Source organism: Engraulis encrasicolus, chromosome 6, assembly GCF_034702125.1.
Source record: "Engraulis encrasicolus isolate BLACKSEA-1 chromosome 6, IST_EnEncr_1.0, whole genome shotgun sequence".
In the NCBI taxonomy this organism is placed as follows: domain Eukaryota; kingdom Metazoa; phylum Chordata; class Actinopteri; order Clupeiformes; family Engraulidae; genus Engraulis; species Engraulis encrasicolus.
The window spans coordinates 10623395-10645876 of NC_085862.1; the positions used below are offsets into that span (position 1 = coordinate 10623395).

Sequence of the window (22482 nt, forward strand, 5' to 3'; positions counted from 1 at the left end):
CCCCAAGCAAGAACAAAAAAAAAATCAGATGCAGTGTGACGTTTCATAAACATTGTTTTTTTTTTCAGTTCCTGGAAAATGAGACAACAAAAGGGAGAAAATGGGAAAGAGGCAAAAGAGGGAACAGATGAAGAAAGAAAACACACTGCTCACACGAGTCCACGACTCATGGCAGGTTAACGTTTCTCTATCTGGGATATGATTGATGTCTCTTTTGTGCAATGACAACTATTCTTCGTTTTCATCCTTTTTTCTCTTGCTTTTTTTCTCTTTTAAATAAAAGTGTGTGAATGAAAGAGAGAATGAAAGAGAGACTGTAAGAGCAGGAGATGGGTTGGTTGTTCAGGTGGTGTGTGTGTGTGTGTTTGTGTTTGAGTGAATGTGAGGAAGAACATGTAGAGGCGTTGCCCTCCCCCTCTCTCTCCTCTCTTCTCCGCTTTCCCGGCCCCCGCTAGGCGCCCTCGTCGTCGGATGTCTGGCTGCTGCTGCTGCTCGTCTCCGACTCTGAGCCCTCTTCCAGCTCCGCCTCCACCGGGCTCCTCCACGCCAGGGGCATCGCCACGCCACGTGACCTCACCAGCATCCCGTTGCGCCCCAGCCCGTTTCTCTTCAGCTAGACAAAAGCACATAGAAACACAGTCAAGACCAACACAGCGACAGCCCACAACATGTTTCTGGATCTTAACACAGGCCAGCGCGATGATAATGTCAAGCAAGAGCTTAGTTTTAAGCAGTTGGACTTTTTTAGGCTTCAAAGACGCTTCATTACTCATCCAAATAAGGTAACCAGTGTTATTTGGTTACCACTTATCTTATCTTTCAAGCTCTTGAGAAATTCAAATATTTACAATTAAATTCGGTGAACATGAATGGGATGAATGAGAATCTTAAAGTGATACCAGAGATTCTTTAAGTATAGAGATATGCCAACATAATAGGTTTCTATGGGCACCTAACATGACCAGGTTCCGGTCTGCCCAAAGGGGCGTGTCATAATGCTCCTAGCATTGAATAGAACAGTCCTCAGGTCTGCCTAGGTCTGCCAAAAGGGGCATTTCCCCCCCAATAATAGAACCCGGAAACAATTGGGAGGGAAAGTAATCTCATCGCCCCCTGCTGGCAACGTTCCAAGCCCCTGCAACACATGAATGGGTTTTTTTCTTTGAAAAATTACATCTCGGCCCTGACGACGAAGTAGAAGTAGTGGCAGTCATATAATATGAATGGTGGCCCGTTTTATCGAATCGGGTGGTAAAATGTTCGGTTTTTCACTGATCTGAACTGATTTTAATATTCTTTAAAAAGCTAGTGCAGAACTACACTGACTGGTATGTGTGACGTGTTTACTCCATGTAATTAGCATAGCCAAATTAGCATAGCCAAACATGAGCCAGAGAGGTGGTTACTCGTCACCACAGAAGCCACCATATCTACTAGAGAAGTTAAAGCCAAACCAAAATAATTGCGTGTATATATGTGTAATAAGAAGACAATGTGGAACTCGCAGGATTACAAGAATGTGAAGATATGCGGAGAACTTGCGTTCATTCGCGTTCATTTGTTTCTCTGTGTTGTCAACGAGGCGCGAAGCAGAGCATGCTGGGAGCTGTAGTCCGTTTCCGACCAGATTGGCACAATTTCTATTTTTCTTAAAAGGGCAAAAAATGACTCAGGATTTTCACAGGTAGTAGTTCATCCTATTGTGTACGCTGAAAAATGTGTCTGGTGTTATAGTTCCTAGTCACATCTTTGTGGGATTTTTTTAAAAACTCGTCTATGGGAGTTTCAATAGGGTCGCCCTGGTGTTTGGAACGTAACCGCTAGGATCGCTGTTTTCCACTTTCCCTCCCAATGGGCCAATGGAACCTCTCTCTCTCTACTCTCTGGTGATACTGTCCCATTTTTGGAAATAAGCTCATATTACACCTCCCCTTGAGTTAAATAATGGAGTTTTATCGTTCTCCTGTACTTTCAACCGTTCTGAGTACGGCAGTGCAATTTTACCTCCATGCTAGCAATGAGTCCCATGAGACCAGCTGGTGGATAACTGGTCTCATAGGAGTCAATGTTACCTCTCTCAGCTTCCGCCTTCCACCTACGTCCGCAAAATGGTTCGCCGAAGTGATACTTCATAGTAATTCATTTTATTTTTGTCCACCAAAGACGAGCCACGGGAACCCAATTCACACATTTCAATGTTCTGTGTTGTTGTTTTGTAGCAGACTGACTTCTGTCTCGTGAAACGCAGTTTTGTGACGTCACGGCGTCACATGACTCCTGGAAGGAGCGCACATTCGCTAACCCAGAGTTATTATACAGAAGCGAGAGAGAGGCGCTTTCGTAATATTACTGTTTGATATTTTGAGATGGATCCTTCGTCGGGGTCTGATGGTTCAATTGAAGAGTTTGGTGGTTATGGTTATCTTTTTCAAACCAGAATATTTGTTACAGATGAAGAATTATAGCCACAATGCCGCACCATCACAGATTACAGTTTCGAGGGCGGGCTCATGTATTGTTTTGGGGGGGATCCCCGAAACAGAAGTCAGTCTGCTAGAAAACAACAACACAGGACATGAACATGTGTGAATTGGGTTCCCGTGGCTCGTCTTTGGTGAAAAAAAAAAAAAGGATTACTATGAAGTATCACTTTGGCGAACCATTTTGCGGACGTAGGTGGAAGGCGGAAGCTGAGAGAGGTAGGTGCGCCACTTCTGATAACTCCTGCTATTGTATCGTGCCTGTGCTAGCTAATGGAGTTGTAAGCCACTAAATTGAGTTGTATTGGTACACATACCACGGCCAAAACGTTCAAAAGTGTTTTAAGGCATGCTAGGAGCTTCAAAACGGGTTAAATCTATGCCCGCTTGGCCACGCTTTAACCGAAAACGGTGCAATTGAACAACTTTGCGCAGCACGCATGAAACTTTCTCGTGGTTTTCCCTTTCATCCATTTCCCTTGGTCCACCCAAGATGTGATATGAACCCAAACTGGCCGAAATTCTCCTTTAAGGCGGCGAAAGGGTCTCCTCTTACCTGCTCAGTTTTAGCTTGAAACTCCTTCAGTTCATCTTCAGTCAGAGGCAAGAAGTTGTCGTCGTTCTCTGGGTGTTCCTGCCAGCCCATGGCCTTCAGTAGCCTGTCACCAGAAACATAGCCACTCTTAGACACCTCAACAGCTGACACCAACAAATACAGGGTTCCCACACATTTTTCATGAACAAATTCAAGCACTTTTCAAGCACCTTCAAGCACCAAATTTTCAGTTGTCCAGCACCTTTAATAGGTCGCGGGAAGGGGGTGTGGGGGTCCTCCCCAAGAAAACGTTGCGTTTTGAAGATGCAATTTCCTGCATTCTAATCAATTGTAGGGTCTTGAATGGCCAATCCCATCTGACATCTCACTCCCTCAGATTTTTTATGTACCTGAACAATTTATTTCTATTATTTGGCTTACTGAGTTTGATTGACACAAATTTCAAGCATTTTCAAGCACTTCACCAAAAATTCAAGCATTTTCACAACCTTGAAAACATTAAATTGAAATTCAAGCATTTTCAAGGAATTCAAGCACCAGTGGGAACCCTGAAATACCTTCCAATGGAATGTGAAATTGCTGAGCATGCCAATTTCACTAAAACTTTCACCCCTTATGTTTTGGAAATTTGTCACAACAATACTGACAATACATGTCAATTTGTCACGACTGAAGCAAAAATGTCTCTAGTACTCTCTACAGTTGTTTAGGAAATATTTGTTTTGCTGAGATTTCAGCCAAAACCTTCCTCAAGGCTTCTTTGTTTTGTTGATGTCTGGCACCTCTCAGTTTTGACTGCAGTTTAAACAGTGTAAGCTTAAAAGTACATGTGAACTTGCAACAACAAATTTGTCGATTTCTTTTTACAGGTCGAATATACAATTAAAAATACCACCCCCTCTTTTCATGCATTGTCCTTTTTCTGAGAGGACATGGATTTGTTTATACATTCTGTTTGAAATGCCGTAACATACTCCAAGCATCATGCCAAAAGTTAACGTTGCGTTGTAAGGTGTCTGCTGCAGTTGGATAACATTTGGAATGATAGTTGAATGCGTTTAAAACATCATGTAAACAAAGCCATGCCCCCAGAATCTTCGGGGTACAGACAAGTCAAGGGCAGAGTGAGGAAAACAATATGTTGAAATTGGCTGAAATTCCTCTTTAATGTGAATGTGTATTTAAATGTGTAATGAATGTATTGGAATTCCCCTTTAATACACGCGTGCGCGTGCGTGCGTGCGTGCATGCATGCACACGTGGATGTCTGCCGTGTGTTCCTCACCGATGTTCTGCCTCCAGGGAGCTGGACAGATGTTCAGTGTCTGAGTCGCTGAGCGAGTGAGCGATGCCGTTCTCGTGGCCTTCTCCGTACTCCTTGGGTTCTGGGGTGCTGCCCTCTCCCTGCAAGCCACAGTAACAACAATGAGTGGATGAATGACTAGATTGATTGAATGAATGATTGAGTGAATGCTTTACTTTCCAGAAGTGTGAGCACCTCTTTAGCATATTTTAACATATAAAACACATATGACATGTGATGCGTCATACAAGCAGGAGACTGCACTTTCAAGTAAAAAGTCAGGAATTATATACTGGGGTCATTTCAAGTGAAATCAGACACTTTGGGACTCAACTGACACAGATATTAATAAAACTTAACTAACTTAACTAAAAACGGTAGAACACCAGAACTGAATTGTATGAATCTGGCACTAATAATTAGGAAGAAAGGGACAAAGGAAGGTTTAATTAAGAGGACAGGGCGCTATCCAGTCATCCTCAATTATGCCAGCCACTTTCAGTCACAAAGAGATGGTCCCTGCACCACTCTGGTGAATTGACTTCCTTCCGATTTATTATTTTTTGAGTCAAAAGCCATTCAAACGGGCTCACATTTTGAAAGCAAGGTTCAGGGAGCATGAGACATCCCTTTTGCCACATGGATTGGCTGACACAGAGTCAAGAACTCAACCTCAACGAGAATTATTGGGATATGCTGGAGAGGGCTTTACACAGCGTTCAGACTGTACCGTCAACACAAGATCTTGGTGAAAACATAATGCAACACTGCATTGGTGGTAGGGCTGTACGATTATGGAAAAAATCATAATCACGATCATTGATTTTTTTTGCAGATTTAAAAAACAAATTATAACAAAATGAAATATAACTAAGAATTAATTATATACGGGATGAGCAAAATAAAATTAATTGTAATAATTATGTAAAGGCAATAATGATGATTAGGTGACAACTTAGGTGGACAGATTTCTGTCCAGAAACACCAGCCTGTCAGTATGTTCTGTCTTCAAGGGCGCTCTCAAAAGGTAGGTCACTATTGCCACGATTAAATCACAATTGAAATCACGACTTTGATTTCACAATTTTATCACGATTTTCGATTATTTTGATTAATTGTGCAGCCCTAATTGGTGGACAGCATCACTACTTTCTACACCAGCATGCAGCTTCCAACATAACCTCAACTCCCTTCAACATCTCACGCTGGTCTAGTGCACCCTTTCATTTTAATAAGCACCTACCATCGATTTAAAGTGTGTATATCTTTTCTTGGATGCCCTGTAATGTTTAATGGGCTAAAAAAGATTTTAAAGTTCAGAGGAGTAGATGTGTGCACATCCCACCCGATGGGCCAGGTGCAGGACAATGAGAGTAAATCCAAGTGAAAAAGAAGTCCGCGACACTGCTTGTCTATTGTGTATTTAATAGAGCAACGTTTCGACCTTCAGGTCTTCATCAGGCAAAGATTTTAGTCAGCCACCAATTGTGCAACTTCTCCCACCTAGAAAGATGACAGGACTGTACGTTTTATAATAGGCGCAAAACTATGGGAGACAAAATGAGGGGAAACAAAATATTTTTTTATGGCCCACTGTACATCTTTTCTTGTATTATGCGTGCGTGTACGTTTTCCATGGTTTGACCTCGGACCTGGATGTGGCATGCATGAATACATCTTCCATTGAGTTTGTGTGTGTGTGTGTGTGTGTGTGTGTGTGTGTGTGTGTGTGTGTGTGTGTGTGTGTGTGTGTGTGTGTGTGTGTGTGTGTGTGTGTGTGTGTGCTTTCCATGGTCTGACCTCGTTGGCCACTCCTGGGCCGTGGCCATCGCCTAGCTCCCCGTTCCTGCCGTCCCTGAGGCCCCGCAGGAACTCGCTCTTGCGGTCGGTGCTGCGCCGCATCAGCTTGAGGCGCGGAGGGGTGATGTCTATGGGGGGAGTGGTGCTGGAGGGTGGCTGAGGAGCGGAGCGGAGCGGCAGGGAGATGACCAGACAGCAGAAGGTGACAGGGAGGTCAAACAAAGGAGGAGAGGAGAGAATGAACGAATGGGAATTTGAATGCATTGTTGTAAGATGTCTTCAAAGTTTCACCTAGTACTGTGCAGTTAACCTTGACAACAAACCTCTACTACCTTGATTAGAGCCCCTGTAATCTCTACAGCTGTTTTACAAAAAAAAGAGTATGAGCTCACATCGTATTTCATAGAACTAGACAAGGTGAAGAACTAACCCTGGCCTAATGGTTAGGGCAGTGGTCTTCAGATCAGAGGGTTGCAGGTTTAAATCCCACCATACCCTCTGTCTACACCAGGGGTTCCCAACCTTTTTCAACTTGGGGCCCACTCGAAATTGTCAAAAATGTTTGGGGCCCACCTCTGAACCAATTAAGAATAAAACTCAAATAAATCAACAGCAACACACACCAAAATATGACTATTATTTTTGGGAAATGATTTCAAGGCCCACTTGGAATACCTTCAGGGCCCACCCGTGGGCCCCGGCCCATAGGTTGGGAACCAATGGTCTACATACCCATGTCTAAATTGCCATTGAGCAAGGCACCGACGACCTAACCCGAAATTGCTCCAGGGACCCTGTAAATAACTGTAAGTTGCTTTAAATTAAGCTTAAAGTGATACTGTCCCATTTTTGGAAATAAGCTCATGTTACACCTCCCCTTGAGTTACATATTTGAGTTTTACCATGCCCCTGTGCTTTCAACCGTTCTCTGAGTACGGCAGTGCAAAATTTACCTCCAAGCTAGCAGTTAACATTGACTCCTATGAGACCAGTTAGCCGCCAGCTGGTCTCATAGGACTCAATGTTAACTGCTAGCATGGAGGTAAATTTTGCACTGCCATACTCGTAGAACGGTTGAAAGTACAGGAGAAAGGAAAAACTCAATTATTTAACTCGAGGTGTAATATGAACTTATTTCCAAAAATGGGACAATATCACTTTAAGCTAAGTGTAATGTAATCTAATGCAATTTAAAAGTATCCACGTTCTTTTTTCACTCTTGGGCGAAACAGACGACCACTCACCTCCTTTGGGGCGGCGTGTACGGGGGCGGTGATGGGGGCCATGGGTTTGGTCACAGAGGTGGGGCTGGAGAATGCAGAGTCTCGTCCGGAGAAATGCAGACCCGTCTTAGCTTCCCTTCCATTGGGCTTCCAGGGGCCAGGCTGTGGGGAGCAAGAACAAGTCAGTGGGTGCAAGCCAAACTATACCTCCCATTCTTTGCTGTTGCGTATGTCCAACTTCAAGAACAACATTGTGCAAAACAGACTGCAAACAAAAACTAGCACCAAGCGTCATGATGAAAAAGAATCTCGGGCCAATCTTAGGTGCCTGATGTTGCATCTTTCTTTTTTTTCAATTATGTAGGGGCTTAGAAATAACACGACGATAACACAACTAAAAGTCTAGTAAACTTTTCACGGCCGTTTCAACAATATGACTTCCACGACTGTTACGTATCCGACAGTCCTAAGCTTGCATTAACCCTTTCATTTTCAGAGGGTTTGGTCTTTCTAAATTGAAATAAGTCCCCAAAGGCGTAGGGCAGAGGGCAACCGAGTGTGGTAACTTTGACGATAAGAACTTTGATGGCGAAGCTGAACCATGTAAAAAGTAGACTTCGCAATGACACAAAATTCACTATCTTCATCCTTCCTTCCAGTACCCTACATCAACAGCTGGGCGTCAGCATATCTGTCAACCATCCCTAATTTCCCGGGAAACTCCCTAATTTTGACTCATTTCCCGATTTCTTCCCGATTTGATTTTTTTCCCAGAAATATCCCGGATTTTTCACATTATCAAAAAACACTGTCGGTCAAATAGGCCAGTGGTTCCCAACCTATGGGTCGGGACCCAACCTATGGGTCGCCAAAGATCCACGGGGGGTCGCGAAGCCCTCTTGAGTTTTAAGGGGTTTCATTTTAATACCATATGTAGCCCATGTTGAATAAATGACAAATGCATAGAAGCAACAAAAAATTTCAGTGCTACATTAAACATTTATTCTGTTTTTGAACAAAGACGAATTGAGAATAAAATGATGACTAAAATGAGTTTTCGGAGGAGACAGAGCGTATCAAGTGACTTCCTCTCATGCGGGCGCTGGGTCACCAAAGCTTACAATAGTAAAAACATGGGTCCCTGAAGAAAAAGGTTGGGAACCACTGCAATAGGCTACCCAAGGCCCTGTCCGACGAGCCACACCCCCTCTTGAAGAGAGAGACTGAGGGTCTTCCTTATCAAGCTACCTGCCAGAAGACGATATGCCAGATACCACCAAGAATTGAAGCTCCTTGAAAATACGAGCTGTCAACCTCGAGCTCCGTAGCGCTTGTGCGCCCACTCTTTTCCTCAGAAACCGTCAGTTCATGCAACGCATAAAACAGCCTCGGAACAGCGAATCATGTGATTAACCTAATCACAACCTGTACCAGCATGAAGTTTTGCACGAACAGACAACTTGTGCGACAAAACAACAAGAAGAAACTCACTGCGCTCATTTCATTGTTTTGTTTTCATTGCATTGTTTCTCCACGCTGTAAAACGTGTACTGAGGGATTTTAGACAGGATCTGTCTTTGCATGTGCGCTGTTGTGAAAACCAGAGTAGAACGCACCGTCCGATCTGTCTCTGTCATACCGTTGACTGTCAAAATTTGGCCTATAGAAAATTTCCCAGATTTTGTCTTAAAATATGGGAATTTTCCCGGATTTTGGGAGCTCAACGTTGACAGGTATGGGAGTCAGCCACACCAACGTACCTTGCTGGGAGCTGAGGCAGGCTTGGGCACGAGGTTCTTGTAGACACTGGGTCCAGTGATGGACACTTTGGTGCCGTTGGTGGGCAGTGGGCCAGCACTGGCAAAGCCAGCCGAGAAGGCGGCACTGGGGTCCTCCTTGGAGACCTTCTTAATGACCAGCATCTTCGACACCTGCTTGTTGGCACTGGGGGGGTTCTCTGTGGAGGGGAAATGCGCCAATTTTTATTTCCTTTCATTTTTATCTGCCACAAAACTCAACTTAAACTTCTGATGATTACTGTATGCTTTATTATCTAATCAAAGAGTTGGTTGACATTTTTTCTGAAAAAAAAAAAAATATATATGCTTGTAGGTACCTGTAAGAAAAAAGAAAAAAAGCAGAAGAGACTGCACAGTGAATACTACACTCGGAGATGTTGCTTCAAGTCAATCTATTTAACATGAATGTGAAGTGGAGAAAAGGCCTCTTACCCCAAACTCCCGCAGGAGTCCCCACAGCACGAGCCTGATTCACCAGCTTTCCAGTTGTCTCCGAGTTCAAGGAAGGCTACAATGGAGAACACGGACGAACACAACAACACACACACACACATTATTTGTCTGCATGGGCTATATTCTTTTGAGTATCTGCTAAACAGCCTTGGTTACACCACGGGGAGACTAATATTCCTCTAATGTGCATGAGATCACTATGGTGATGGCACCGTATCTACCAGCCTTTTACCACAATTAATATCCACTTTTTAAACATCTGCAACTGTTTTTCTATGAGTCTACCAGGGCAGTATTCCAAGTACCTGGCTCAGCAGTAAAGCAGGTTACGTTAATCTTTAGATAGTGGTGAGGATCGGTAAGGAAGTGCTAAGCCAGGAGTCCTTATTTTCTTCAATAAAAGACACCTGTGGGCTATCTATTAGCTTTGTCACTTAACCATGTTCTTGAAATAGCCCCCCTGGGAATTGTACTCTGTGTCTACATAATCAACTGACACTTTCACTTTTCACTCATTTCCTGGACATTTTTTAATAATTGTCATGATCACATTTAATCACAGAGCATTGAAATAATGCTGCGTTATTGATTGAGAGGACAGGAATGCAGCAACATGTGAAAACGCGCAAATGTTAAACAAGAGCTGCTCTTCAGAAACATTGCCATTGCTGTTGTTTAGACAGTCAAGGCTAAAGGGCGGGTTATACTTCCTTTTAGTGCCACGGAGTGAGCTTGTCGAAGCCATGATGCAGTTAATTTTGATTTATGCCCTGTTTTGAAGCGCGGTCTGTGCGATGTCATTTCACGCTCAAACTGCCTGCAATACAAAGAGTAACCTTGACATGTCGGTTGTTTTTTAGCTTCACAGACTCGACGACAATGAAAATGAAACATTAAATCTTTATGTCACGTGCATTTTTGATCGCACTGGCAGCCACCGCGGTAGTTTGGAACAAAGAAGTGGCTCATTTGTCGACGATAGGTCGCACGAAGCAGAAGGTTTCCTCGACCTCGGAACCCCTGTTCAACTGTCCAAATAACTTCAGCGTCGCAACTTGCAAGCGCACGTGTTGTCTTTGGTTCGTGTAAATAAATGAAACGACAAAGCACGGGCAACTTATTTAATGAAGAGCTCACAGTCCGTAGACCGACGAAGGTTAGAACAAGGAAGTAGCTTGTTCTCGACTCGAGGACAGAGCAGGCTGGTCGAGAAGACCAATCAGAGACCTATTTTCGCCCTTCACGCCATTGCTGTCTGCATCACTCCCTGCGTCGAGACACAATTTTGGGGAGGTGCCTCAGAGTACCTGCGTGATGGGGGGGGCTTCACTCCGTTAACTGCGCGGCTCACTGCATCACGACGCAGGGACGCTGATCTCGAGGCATAAACCACCCTTAAGCCCCCCACATTTGGGCTTACAGTACATGCCCACAGGGACCCTGGCTCGAGTTCGGCCAGGGTCATCTCCCAGCTCTACTCCATCTCTCTCTCTCACACACAATTGTTTACGTTCTCCTCTCATACTGTTCAGTCATAATAAAGGCCAAAAAGCCCCAAAGAAATACTACTTAAAAAACAGACAGTCAAGGCATATTTCATAACAACCTGCTGCGGTCCTATAGGCATCATAACTATGAAAAGGCCCTACAGCACATTCTGTTCAGGGTTAAAACCAGGAGTTTGAGGGTTTATGTTCACTGAAGCAGCTCTGACCAACAGATCTTGTTCCTTGAAATTGCGACAAGGACAACTGTGCTACCCTGAGCAACAAAGGTAAAGTGGGTTTAACCATCACTTTGGACAGACAACAGTTTTAGGCCTTTTAATAATAATAATAATAATAATAATAATAATAATAATAATAATAATAATAATAATAATAATAATACTTTCGTTTTATATAGCGCCTTTCAAAACACCCAAGGACGCTTCACAGAGTGTTGTGTTGGAAAGTGTGAGTGTGTGCGCGCGTCAGTGTGTGAGCATGTGTGTGAATGCATGTAAGTGAAATTGCTATTGTTGTAAGCAGCACCAACAATAGCAATATCCTAAATCCATTAATAGGGCCAATCTAGTGAGAACTGAGTGATAGGAATACATGGCAGCTGATCGTTATTGTCAATGCCGAGGTGCTTCAGACTGCTTCTGACATACTGCTGACAAGCCTTGTATGCTTACATCTCGTGCTGAGGAGGAAAGCAGTGCTTTTTCACAATACCGTTTTCTTTTAGAACGTACACTGCCTTATAGAACAAACAGAAAACATTTGCTTGAAGCAACATTCTTGCTACAGTAACCATGTAGAAACTTGAGCATCAGTTTTTATGCCAAAGCATACTGTTATATACGATCTACGATGCAAATTATACTGACATAAATTTTAGGCCATATCGCCCACCCCGACAGGAACTGTTGCATTCCAGTCGCAATTTCTTACTTAAATGAGCTCTGATCTAATTCAAAGTGTTAAACAGCCATTTACTGGGAAGCAGTAAATTTCAGCATGCAAGCAAGCAGTGAAGTCATTGGCTGTGTCTCAAATCACGCACTTGTGCACTTCGGGCACTGCTTTTCAGTGCGTAGGGTGCTCACGCTGAAAAGTTCAGTTGAGCCAGTGCACTGAAAGTGCCAGGATGATCCCCTAACAATGGCGGAAAAATGCAGTGCTTGAATGATGGATGTAGCAACCCAATGTAAGTAGGCTGCCGGATGTGAGTGCCCGGATATCCGCCCGAGTATTTACGTCTATTTTACCTCAGCTACTCGATTTCGGTCGTGTATTTACGACAGTTTAACCTCAGCTACTTGATTTCGGTCCGATTTGAGTCTGACTGAAGATGGAAGGGACATAGTTGCCGTGCGTAAAGAGCCCACAGCACATCGCCGTTTCGGCGACACCAGAGTTCCTTGATCTCCCAATCAAAAGAATAGGCCCGGTGACCAATAACATCAAAATAATAATAATAATAATAATTAAAAAAATGAAATTATAACTTAAAACCGAATTGATTTGGGTGTGAAAATTAAACTGTCTCAACCGGGCACCCAAAGGGAATCCATCAAAAGATAACGGCGTTACTTTCTCGTCGGCATTATTTTGTTTTTATTATCCAGGAGGACTGAGCTGAAAACTGCAGCAGCAGTCACCTTGCACAGTTCTAGCTGCTCCGAAGCATGTGCGTGTCTAAGCAAATCATCCTGCCCATTCGCAACGTTAAATAAAAAGTTTTGCACAAGACTATAGCCTAAAATAGATGCACTGTCACAGACACTGGAATAGCCCGTTTCGGAAGGCATTAAAGTCACGAGTGTACAGTCTAAATGTAGCTAGCACTCGGGAAGTTTCTGAGTTTTATTTCTTACATTAGTGAAACATAACATCAGGATATCCTACAAGTTAAAAGAATATCTGGGCATAGCCTTCTCTCTGAGTTAGAAAACAGCAGCTAGGCCTATGCCGCATATTGTGTAGTTATTATTTGGTGGTGCAAAAACAACACGCGATCCATGCCGCATATTGTGCCATTATTATTGGTGATGCCGAAACAACAAAGCCAGATTGGTGACTAGAGCCTGGTATATTTAGACATAGCCTACTCATTTGATTGTGCCATGTACATTTAAAAGTGTCAGTGCAGAATTAAACTGGGCGCTGAATATAAGTATTGGAGCCATTTTCCCTCCGTGTCTAGATACAGTCAGAGGCGCGCGCACGCTCTTATTTCTGTATGATATGAAAATATCCTAAATAGGTCACAACATCAGAGGACCTTCGTGGTGGAGGATACTTGCGGCGGGGTCCGAGACCGAGTTGTTACAGGACACTCTTAATAGACAGACCATGCTCGATACTTTACCCGGTCTAAATGTAGCACTCGAAAAGTTATGCCGCATAGTGCAGATTATTTGGTGATGCCAACAACACGTGAAACTTGGCACATTGGAGACTGCAGCCTATATAATTTAGACATAGCCTATTCATTTGATTGTGCTACTAAACTTAGTGTCAGTAGGCTACAGGATCAAACGGGACGCTGAAATATCGGAGCCAGTAAATTCGTGTCCGGTGGATATCGTGCAGATGTGTGTGCGCCTACTTACATTGGGTTGCTACAATGGACACTGCACGCACTAAACGGCGGGCATGTTGACAATGACACGGAGGAAATGTGGCATTCAGTTCAGTAGAAGAGTTTGGTCAACAGTCTCCTAATTCTGTAAGTAATGTTGATGGGACACCAACCTTTTCATGCCAACCAAAGTATTGTATGTGTGATTGTTGTTCTTTGGGGTGAAGGATATGGAAATACAAGCACCAGACGCTGTGCATTGTAAACAGTAGCCAACTCATATTTTGGTGAGCTAATGCCATGCTCAGCCGTCACTTCCAGCGAGGGCACAGTGCATAGTGCATAATTTTTCCACGACACTACGCACTAAAATCCTCAGTGCACTGTGTGCACTGTTCACCGACTGTCAGTGCACTGACAAAAGTGTGTCATTTGAGACATAGCCATTTAATCGGTACAGTGTGCAATTAATGTGCCTTGTTAACAGTTTTGATAAAACATTCTGTTTCACAAACATTCCTTTTTCAAAAACTGTAAATGCAATATTAAGATGCCGTCTCTTATTGATGAAACGTCCATAAAATTACATCATTTACCAACATATCAAGTACTTCCTAGCATTTGGTTCAAGCTAGATGAACAACAGAAAACATGTCCACTTTCAGGTCCTCAAAAGTCGTGCATACAGAGAAACAAAGCAGTTCTCATATGATAAGTGCCTGACTGAAACACTAAAACCATTTGCTCACGCTTTGGATGTTTTTTTCTTCCTAGAGTGTCAGCAGTCATGAAGGTCATCACGGGTTAAGTGAGTTTTTAGATGCGTCCCAGCATCTCTATAAGAGGGTCTGTCCGTCCGTCCGTCCGTCTGAAACGCATTCCTTGTCTGAAACGCTGTCTTGTCTGAAACGCATTCCTTCAATTGTTCCTTCCTGTGTCCACAAGGCGGAGGCAGAGAGGCATTTTGGCCTGGAGCGAATGCGTGTCAAAACGTATACGATATGTTACCAAACCGGCAAGGCTAAGCTGATTGCATTGTGAGACAATTGAGGGGTGCATTCAATTTTCGGCATTGTTTTGCCTTTGGACAGTGGTAGGCAACTTCGTTCCTTCTCCACAGCACACCAACACCACTGTGAGTGTCACTTCATGTTCACGGTCTTGTTATAGGCCTACACTTTGGCTGATAGTGTCGCGTTGTGTAGCTATTTTGGTTCATCAGAATGGAAATGAACGATTTAGAAGTCGGCAGGCAGTATTTCACACAGATGTTTGTGCTCGGATAGAGGGGCGTTTGCATTGCATAACGCTCCACGACATGGAACCGTAATAAGTTGACAGGCGACCAGCAGCGCTACAGCTCTTCCTCTAAACGTGAGTTTGCAAACATTCTGCCACTACGTTTCAGTGAGTAGTCAATGTTCTCGAACTAGTAGACAGATGGGCCATTTGCATTTCACATACGCTGTGTTACTGATGTTCTCGGGCATATTGCAAGGGAGAGTCGTTTTCTGCTGGCGGGCGCCTGGACCCCACAGGTGCTTTCCCTTGCGCTCAGAGAGAGCACGGGACAGAACGCGTCTTTTGCTTCGTAATTGGTTTGCAGTCGTATGAATTTGGTAACCTCTGCCACTGAAGCTCACTGCTTTGTGCCTTGACGGTAAAAAGCTGGCATTGAAAATTAAGCGCACAATGCATCCAAAGGGTGAACCATAGCGCATGATTCACCCAAGCGGTTTTATTTATTTATTAGGCTATTTGGCGATGTTTAGTTTCTTTCCCACATGCACATGACGCTGAAATGGCGTGATAGCCTACTAAAGGTTGATAAATAACCTAGTACTAATAATATCTGGTAATTTGTAATGTAGCCACTTGATCTATGTGAAATTTGAAATTAGATGCTTCTTTTCCAAATCCAAGCATGATGACCTTATTATAGTCTAAACTGCAAAATATAAAGCTTTGTCTCGTCATTTCACTGCCTGCCACATTATTTGGAGTTTCCATGGGCAATAGGCTATGACCAATTAACAAAAAGCACATCCTCAGAGGGGGGTGGGCGTTGACAGGTTAGGAGGAGGCCAGCGGGGCGTTTTGGGGGGAAAAAAGGTTGGAACTGGCATAGAGGGACGCATCTGTTGTCCGCCTGTCGGCCTTGTTCTTATGGCAATCCCACATGCTGCAGCCCGTTAGATTTTTTGTGTAAGGACGTCTACTAGACGCCCACCTACTTTTCAGTCCCTAGACAGATGATCGAGTCTTCATTCACCTACTACAAGATCAATTAAGCAACAGAACCTTTAAATGCTGTGCAGAAACACATGGACACACCATCCCAAAGATGGGGATGGTAAAGGTTCAGTCACACTTTGGAGGTAAATTTTAAAAAATGCACTTACAAAGTCCTCCTCCACAAACTTCAGCTTGTCCTCACTGCGTTCCTCGTCTGAGTAGCGCTCCTGGTAGGGCCCCCCCTTGCGTTGAGGATGGAAGTTTCCGTTGCGCTGTCTGTGGCCCCCTCCTCCCTGCCTCTCGCGCTCCCCACCCCCACCGCCGCCACCCCCTCCGCGCTTGCCATGTCGCCCCTGGTGGTGGTGCTGCCAGCCGGGCGGCTCCTTCCAGCCCTGCCCGCTCCCCAGCCCACCTCCAGAGCCCTTGGCCACGCCGGAGTCCACGGAGTCATGCCTCAACAGGGAGGGCTGCTGCCAGCCTTCTCCTGAGGGAGACAAAAGGGAAACACAACAGCAGGTCAGTCACATACCGCAGGTCAGTCACATTATACCCTCCGTATTAAAGGCTTCTATCACAGGTTGCATGTAGGAGCGGGAAAGGATCTGCACACTGCTTGCAAAAGACTTAATTTATGCCTGAAGATGCCTGAAGAAGATCTATGATCGAAACGTTGCTCCTAATAAATTAAGTGTTTTGCAAGCAGTGTGCAGATCCTTTCCCGCTCCTACATGTGACAATTTTTTGATTTCGCACCTGGTGATGCTTTTTTGCTGGATGTGCGCACTTCCCACTACATTCTATCACAGGTTGATCACCACTGTCGATTTGTAGGTGCTTCAACCACTCAAGATATTAATACTGTTTTTAATAAAAAATGCTCCTAAAACGGTGTTTGAGTACATGTATTTACTTTTTGCTTTTCAAGGCAATTTTGGAATTAAACCATCTTGGTAACCCCCCCACCCTCACCAGAGAGGTCATACACTCACTTAAGAGAATAAGGTCACACAACGACAACTTTCTACTATGTCTGCCTGCTTGAGGACTTCAGTGCCCACATCCAGACCATGACAGAGAGGATCAGGGACAATTTGTGTGTGTGTGTGTGTGTAGGACTATGTACAAGTATGCACCTGCAGGAGCACGAAGTGGGTCGTTGTTGAAGAAGCCGTCTGAGGAGTTGTGTCGGCGGCGGCTCCCTCCTGGCCGGTGGTCTCCTCGGGGGAGGTGCTCTCCATGCTTCTCAAGGTTGGCTGCAGGGGACTGGCACACACATATACACACACACATTTACTAATGGCTCTCACACACACACACACACACACACACACACACACACACACACACACACACACACACACACACACACACACACACACACACACACACACACACACACACACACACACACACACACACACACACACACACACACACACACACACACACACTAGAAAGGCGGTCCAGTAACCTGGGTATGTTAACTGAACAAGAGGTAACTCTAGTGACAGAGGATACCTTTGCCGTTGGTTTGTTTGAAGGATGAACCTGTGAGCCTCCTCTATTAATACAACTCACTCAGGTTGAACTTAGCTGGGTTAGTAGCTAAACCACTTTTACAGAGTATGCCAATGGTGAAGGCAAAAATGTTTCCCTACTCTTATTTTTAATAGCCAAACAATAAGCCAACCTGTATAAAATGCAACTTACTATTTACATTGTTGGGCTTGGGAGGTAACCATTTTTTCATACCCAGGCATTTCCCTGCCACTGTTACAGCAAGTAAGCTTACACATTTTGCCAGTAGATATGGTCAAGTCTATGGGTCAACCCATATAAGTAGAACTGAAATATAATCATGTACCGTCATAAAATCTTACTACCTCTGGTACTATATTTCTGTGCTGGTACTTAACCACAACTTTTTCAAAATGAAACGGAAGAAACTGCTCCTATTGCTTCAATCAATAGGAAATGCCAAAGTATTAAAATACTACTTCGAATATTTGACTGTAACCCCATTACCATCCACTCCAAGTCAGACTTAAAATCCCATGACTTTCCCTGACCTTGAAAAGACTTCCAAGATCTCCCGTTAAAGAAAATGCTCAACATATTGATTGTCCATGTAGCCCCAGGTGTAATCCTAAGCCTGCAACTGTGATGGGGGCCCAGGCTCTGGTGGCTAAGGCTCTGGTGGCTCACCTTGGCAGGCTGAGGCGTGGAGAAGTTAAGCCAGGCAGGAACAAAGTCATGCTGCGCCATTTAGGTCCAGTGTCTCCCTTCAGTGGAGCGAGGCATCAAACCTCATGGCCAGGATCTGTTCACCACAAGCAAACACGTCATAAAAACTTCCACAAACTAAAGGCCCGTTTCACGCCAAGAAAATAGAAATTCACAACAAAAGGGTCTTTAACGCACTACAAAAGAATCACAATTATACAGCATCATCCTGCATCATTCTTTTCAGCAGAGTGATTAGCAGCTTTGGATGTAAGGCTACCAAATAGTGGCCTATACACATTCCAAATCACCTGGGTCAACCTGTGCATTTCAGATAGATGGTTTCAATAAAACACCTTTCTACTTGGTTTGAGAAATTTGGCAATTACAACATCTTTTAGTGTTTTGGTGTCTGTGAATTGGTCTCTGTCTATATGCGTAAGGGTAGGGGCCTTGTTCTGTGTTGGTCATGTCTATGTGCTGTGATGACCTCTGTCTCTCTTTCTTATGTTTTGGTAATACGTATTTGATGCATGTTGTGTGTATTTGTAAATACTTGCTAAAACCAAAACTCGCCTTTGGGTTCAAATAAATCAACTTAATTGACTGTTTTAAAAGCTCCTAGCTGAACTTAACTTCTGAAGCCAGGGTTGACTATACATGATTCATTCACAGGCTAGTTCAATATGTGTTGAGAGAGACCAACAGCTACGTACGTACCCCAGAGTCTTTAGCTCTGAACTCCAGTGGCCGGCCTCAGATTCCTGTCTGACTCTTTCTCGCTCAGCACCGGACACCGTCTCTGCAGCGAGCTGTGCTGGTCCACGGCCTACTGTTCCTGATGGAGATGGCTGACCTAGCCGCTGAGGACGACAGCAGTCCCTGTGGCCTCAGGGTGATCTCAGGGCCCAGGATGGTGTGGGGGACGACGGAAGGGGGCACGAGGTGTGTGGCGGGGGGTGTGAGCAGCCACCCAGAAGACAGCACTCTACACGCTGGGGGGATTAGTCCCTCAGCTCGGTGGAGATGGAGAAGCAGGATATAGGCGGTGGTGCTTTGGGGATGCTCCAGGTTGGCCTTACATCAAGGGAAAAGGCGGACGAAAAGGTGGACATGCAGGTGTGCGTGCGACCTCTCTTTGTGTCTTGGCGAGGCGGTAGTTTAGAGAGGCGTGAACAGTCTCAAATGTCCTCAAAATGGGAAATTGCGTCAATAAAGTGGCTCTCTGAGTCACAGTTTTCCTTTTTGTCTTCTTATTTTGGAAAGTTCTGGAAGCAGCACGATGTGCCTGCTGTGACACTTGGGGGGGGGGGTCTCCTTGTCACGAGCTCATTGTAACCAATGGACATGCACAAGCACAGAAAAAAAAACTGAAGGTTGAGGTGTGTGGACCACACAGAGCGGTTTCAAGGAGGGGTGAAAGGCCTGAATTCACCTCATCAAAACAGCCGAGGGAGTGAGTCAGGTGGGGGCAAAACAAGGGAGCCGATGTGTCACATCACAAGTGGAAGGCAGGGTGTGTGTTCACAACTTGACTAACATTGTGTTTGCTTTGTCTTATCATACGAAGAAAATGAGTAGCTCGGAACACAGTAGGCCTAGTGTTAAAGATTCTGTCATATCTTCAAGAACACATTGTGTTCGCCGTCAGGATAGCTTCTTCTGTCAGACCGATGCTATGTTTGGTTCTCCAAATTTGATAGATATCCTTATTCATTAATTTAATGCAAGCTTTGCTGGTGCAGTGACAAGTTAGTATACCTGAAACATCGTCTACATTAGTGATCAAGTAGTGGGCCACACGCCAACCTTTCTATGGAAATAAGAGATATCAGCTTCACTACACAGTTGTTATCGTTCTGAACTGTCAGATGGTGAGATGTTGGGATGCTCAACACCTCTCCAATCAGCTGTTGGTTGACTCTGTAAAAGAAGGAAAACACACACACACACATAACTACAATTTCATACTAATTCCGATCATCTAACTAGGCTACTGGCAAGACAAAATTGGTCTGGTTGGGGGCATTAATAACTTATAGGCTACGGGCAGTTCAACTTCAACCCTTTTAAGGCTAAATTCAAGTTATTTCACAGAGTGAAAGTCTGAATTCTAAAGTGCTCTGTACGAGCCAAGACTCACGCCAGTGCTTGACAACAACCATAATTGCACGGGTCAATTAAAGTTTCAGATACTACAGACTACCGATGAATCCATTTGTCCTGCTTATCTAGTCAAACTATTATGCGTCTATAGCCCGCATATGACCTGACAGCTTGTTTTCATACGTGCTGTGTTGTAATGCTGCAGAGAAAGATTACATTTGGCACAGTTAACGTTTTTCTGCTATAAAACTGTTAGCTCACTGACAGGCTAAGTTAGCACCAACTTCACTAGCCGTCAACCACTTGCGCGACCAGACACTTGCAAAACCGCAAATGAAGTTCACTCTACAATTCGTCAGGAAGAAATGTATTTCCAATAAAATTCCGCACATAATATATATCATTCAACAGCTGTTTCTCAGCAGCAGTTGTAGATAGAAAGGTTGTGCTTCAGCAAAGTCTTGCAAAGCAAAGTCTAATAGAAAAGACTGCTCTTAGCTAACTTGTGTTGTTTGCCATAATCAGTAGGTGACGTCCAACCCACTGCCAAGCTCTGCCGCTAGCTGTCTAAACTAACAGACTTACCAAGCAACGTCCTTGCTCGGTCGAAATAAATGACTGGTGTGAAATTTGCATAGCCATGAGGGTCAAGAAAGAACTACACCAACACAACTAAAACTGTACACCATATTAACAACCAAAAAACGAGCGTTTGTAGACTTTGCTGCCAACGCAGCATAGCTACCTGGAGTTAGCCAGTAGCCAACAACCCGCACGACGTAGCCTGCTAGGCTAGAACGGCTAGCAAACCACTGGTGTTAGCAGGCCATTCGCTAACATTGCTAGCCTTTGGGTTAGCTTGCTACCCTAGCTTACTAGCTGTTTATGTGGTGTCAAGTCTTGACTTACATTTCAACTTAAATCATGCCAATGCATTCTGTAAAACACCAAAATGCACAAATAAACAACTCATGTGATGCACTGATCAAACGTCTATGGAAACACAGACATACTTGGCTGGTCAGATGGCTTAAGACCCTGCTTGGGCAAAATAAACTGTTGCAAGATGGCTCCCTAGCAGCGCTAGAGCCACACTGGCGAAGATGGATAAATATTTCGATGCAAACATACCTTCTACTACCAGTTGTCTGTCGGAAAGGCCAATAATCCAATGCGTGGAGGTGAACAGAATACTATTGTTGTCAGATTATAATGGAACTTAGCGAATGGTCGTGTTTCAAGGATTTTAATTGTTTGGGTTTTGAGATCGCACTCTTTCCGACTTTCCAGTCAATCTGCCCTGTTCCTGTCTACTTCTCCCCCAGACGTGCTAATCGATCGCAGAGCGCCATAGACGCGTCATAACATTCCCCTGCATCATGGTTCTGAAAGATATGAAAACAAACCCTTTGGTAATGCAACGTACACATTGAGTGTTTATATACAGTATAAAAAATAACAATTTGTTTGTGATAAAATGACAACAACTGAATGACAGTGTTCAAAGTTATTTGGGATTACAAATGTAGTCGTTCTTTAAAATCCTTATATTAATGTATGTGGCCCAAATACTAAGCTACACCAAGCTACTTCACAGTTAAAATGAAAATATATAAAGCTTTACAAGGCTCATGCAACTCGAAAGTCAAGATCAATGTTTTCTTTTACTATTGATATTGATTGTCAAGTGATTAGGCTTCTGGTTCAATTTTGTTCTAAATGCATATTAATCTATTGATCTCTTCAGTCACAGGTGGGCTTGAGTCAGATATATATATATATATTTTTTTTAATTTATTTTACTTCTAACCTTGTGTTGATTGTTAACAGTGGCGGAACAACTGCACACAGGGCCCCAGGACAAACACTGATACCAGAGATCTTATAGAAGTCAATTTGGTTATTTTCTGGTATCCACTTTCTGTCGGGTGAACGCCCCTTTAGGAGACCTTCGGTTAGGAGACCTTCGTAGTCCTGTGGTTGAGAATGAATGGAGTCCCCTTAGCATTGTAGAAGGCGGTAGGGCACTTCTCGTGCATACACCTCAAAAATAGAAGAAGGAGGGGACAACGCCCCCTTAGGAGACCCAACTTGAGCACACACTTTAGCTTTGGGTGGGCGGGTTTCGAAGCCTCTTTATTACTCCACCCTCTTTGCTGATACCACAGGCCTACAGACTGCCAAAGTCATAGGCCTATATGGCCTCCAATACAGGGGTTTATCATTTGTAAAA

General features: G+C 44.0%; 1 protein-coding gene across 1 annotated transcript; it reads right to left on the reverse strand.

The window, feature by feature from the left end:
• Nucleotides 1-36: 36 nt before the first annotated feature.
• On the reverse strand, nucleotides 37-21582 carry gpbp1l1 (GC-rich promoter binding protein 1-like 1). Its single transcript, XM_063200579.1, has 12 exons — nucleotides 21381-21582; nucleotides 18864-20066; nucleotides 18126-18240; nucleotides 17054-17183; nucleotides 16088-16404; nucleotides 9594-9669; nucleotides 9123-9319; nucleotides 7384-7524; nucleotides 6140-6295; nucleotides 4322-4440; nucleotides 3037-3139; nucleotides 37-613 (listed from the first exon to the last, which is right to left on the reverse strand). Exons 3-12 carry the CDS (start codon nucleotides 18183-18185, stop codon nucleotides 452-454), a joined length of 1461 nt encoding a protein of 486 aa, XP_063056649.1. The 5' UTR covers nucleotides 18186-18240; nucleotides 18864-20066; nucleotides 21381-21582; the 3' UTR covers nucleotides 37-451.
• Between the last annotated feature and the right edge of the window lie 900 nt (nucleotides 21583-22482).

Coding starts and splice junctions, on each gene's coding strand:
- gpbp1l1 (XM_063200579.1), bottom strand. CDS start 18,185: ATGGCGCAGCATGACTTTGTTCCTGCCTGGCTTAACTTCTCCACGCCT. Junction 16,405..17,053: donor CCCACTTCGTGCTCCTGCAG/GTGCATACTTGT, acceptor TGTCTCCCTCAG/GAGAAGGCTGGCAGCAGCCC. Junction 9,670..16,087: donor AGTTTGTGGAGGAGGACTTT/GTAAGTGCATTT, acceptor TCTCCATTGTAG/CCTTCCTTGAACTCGGAGAC.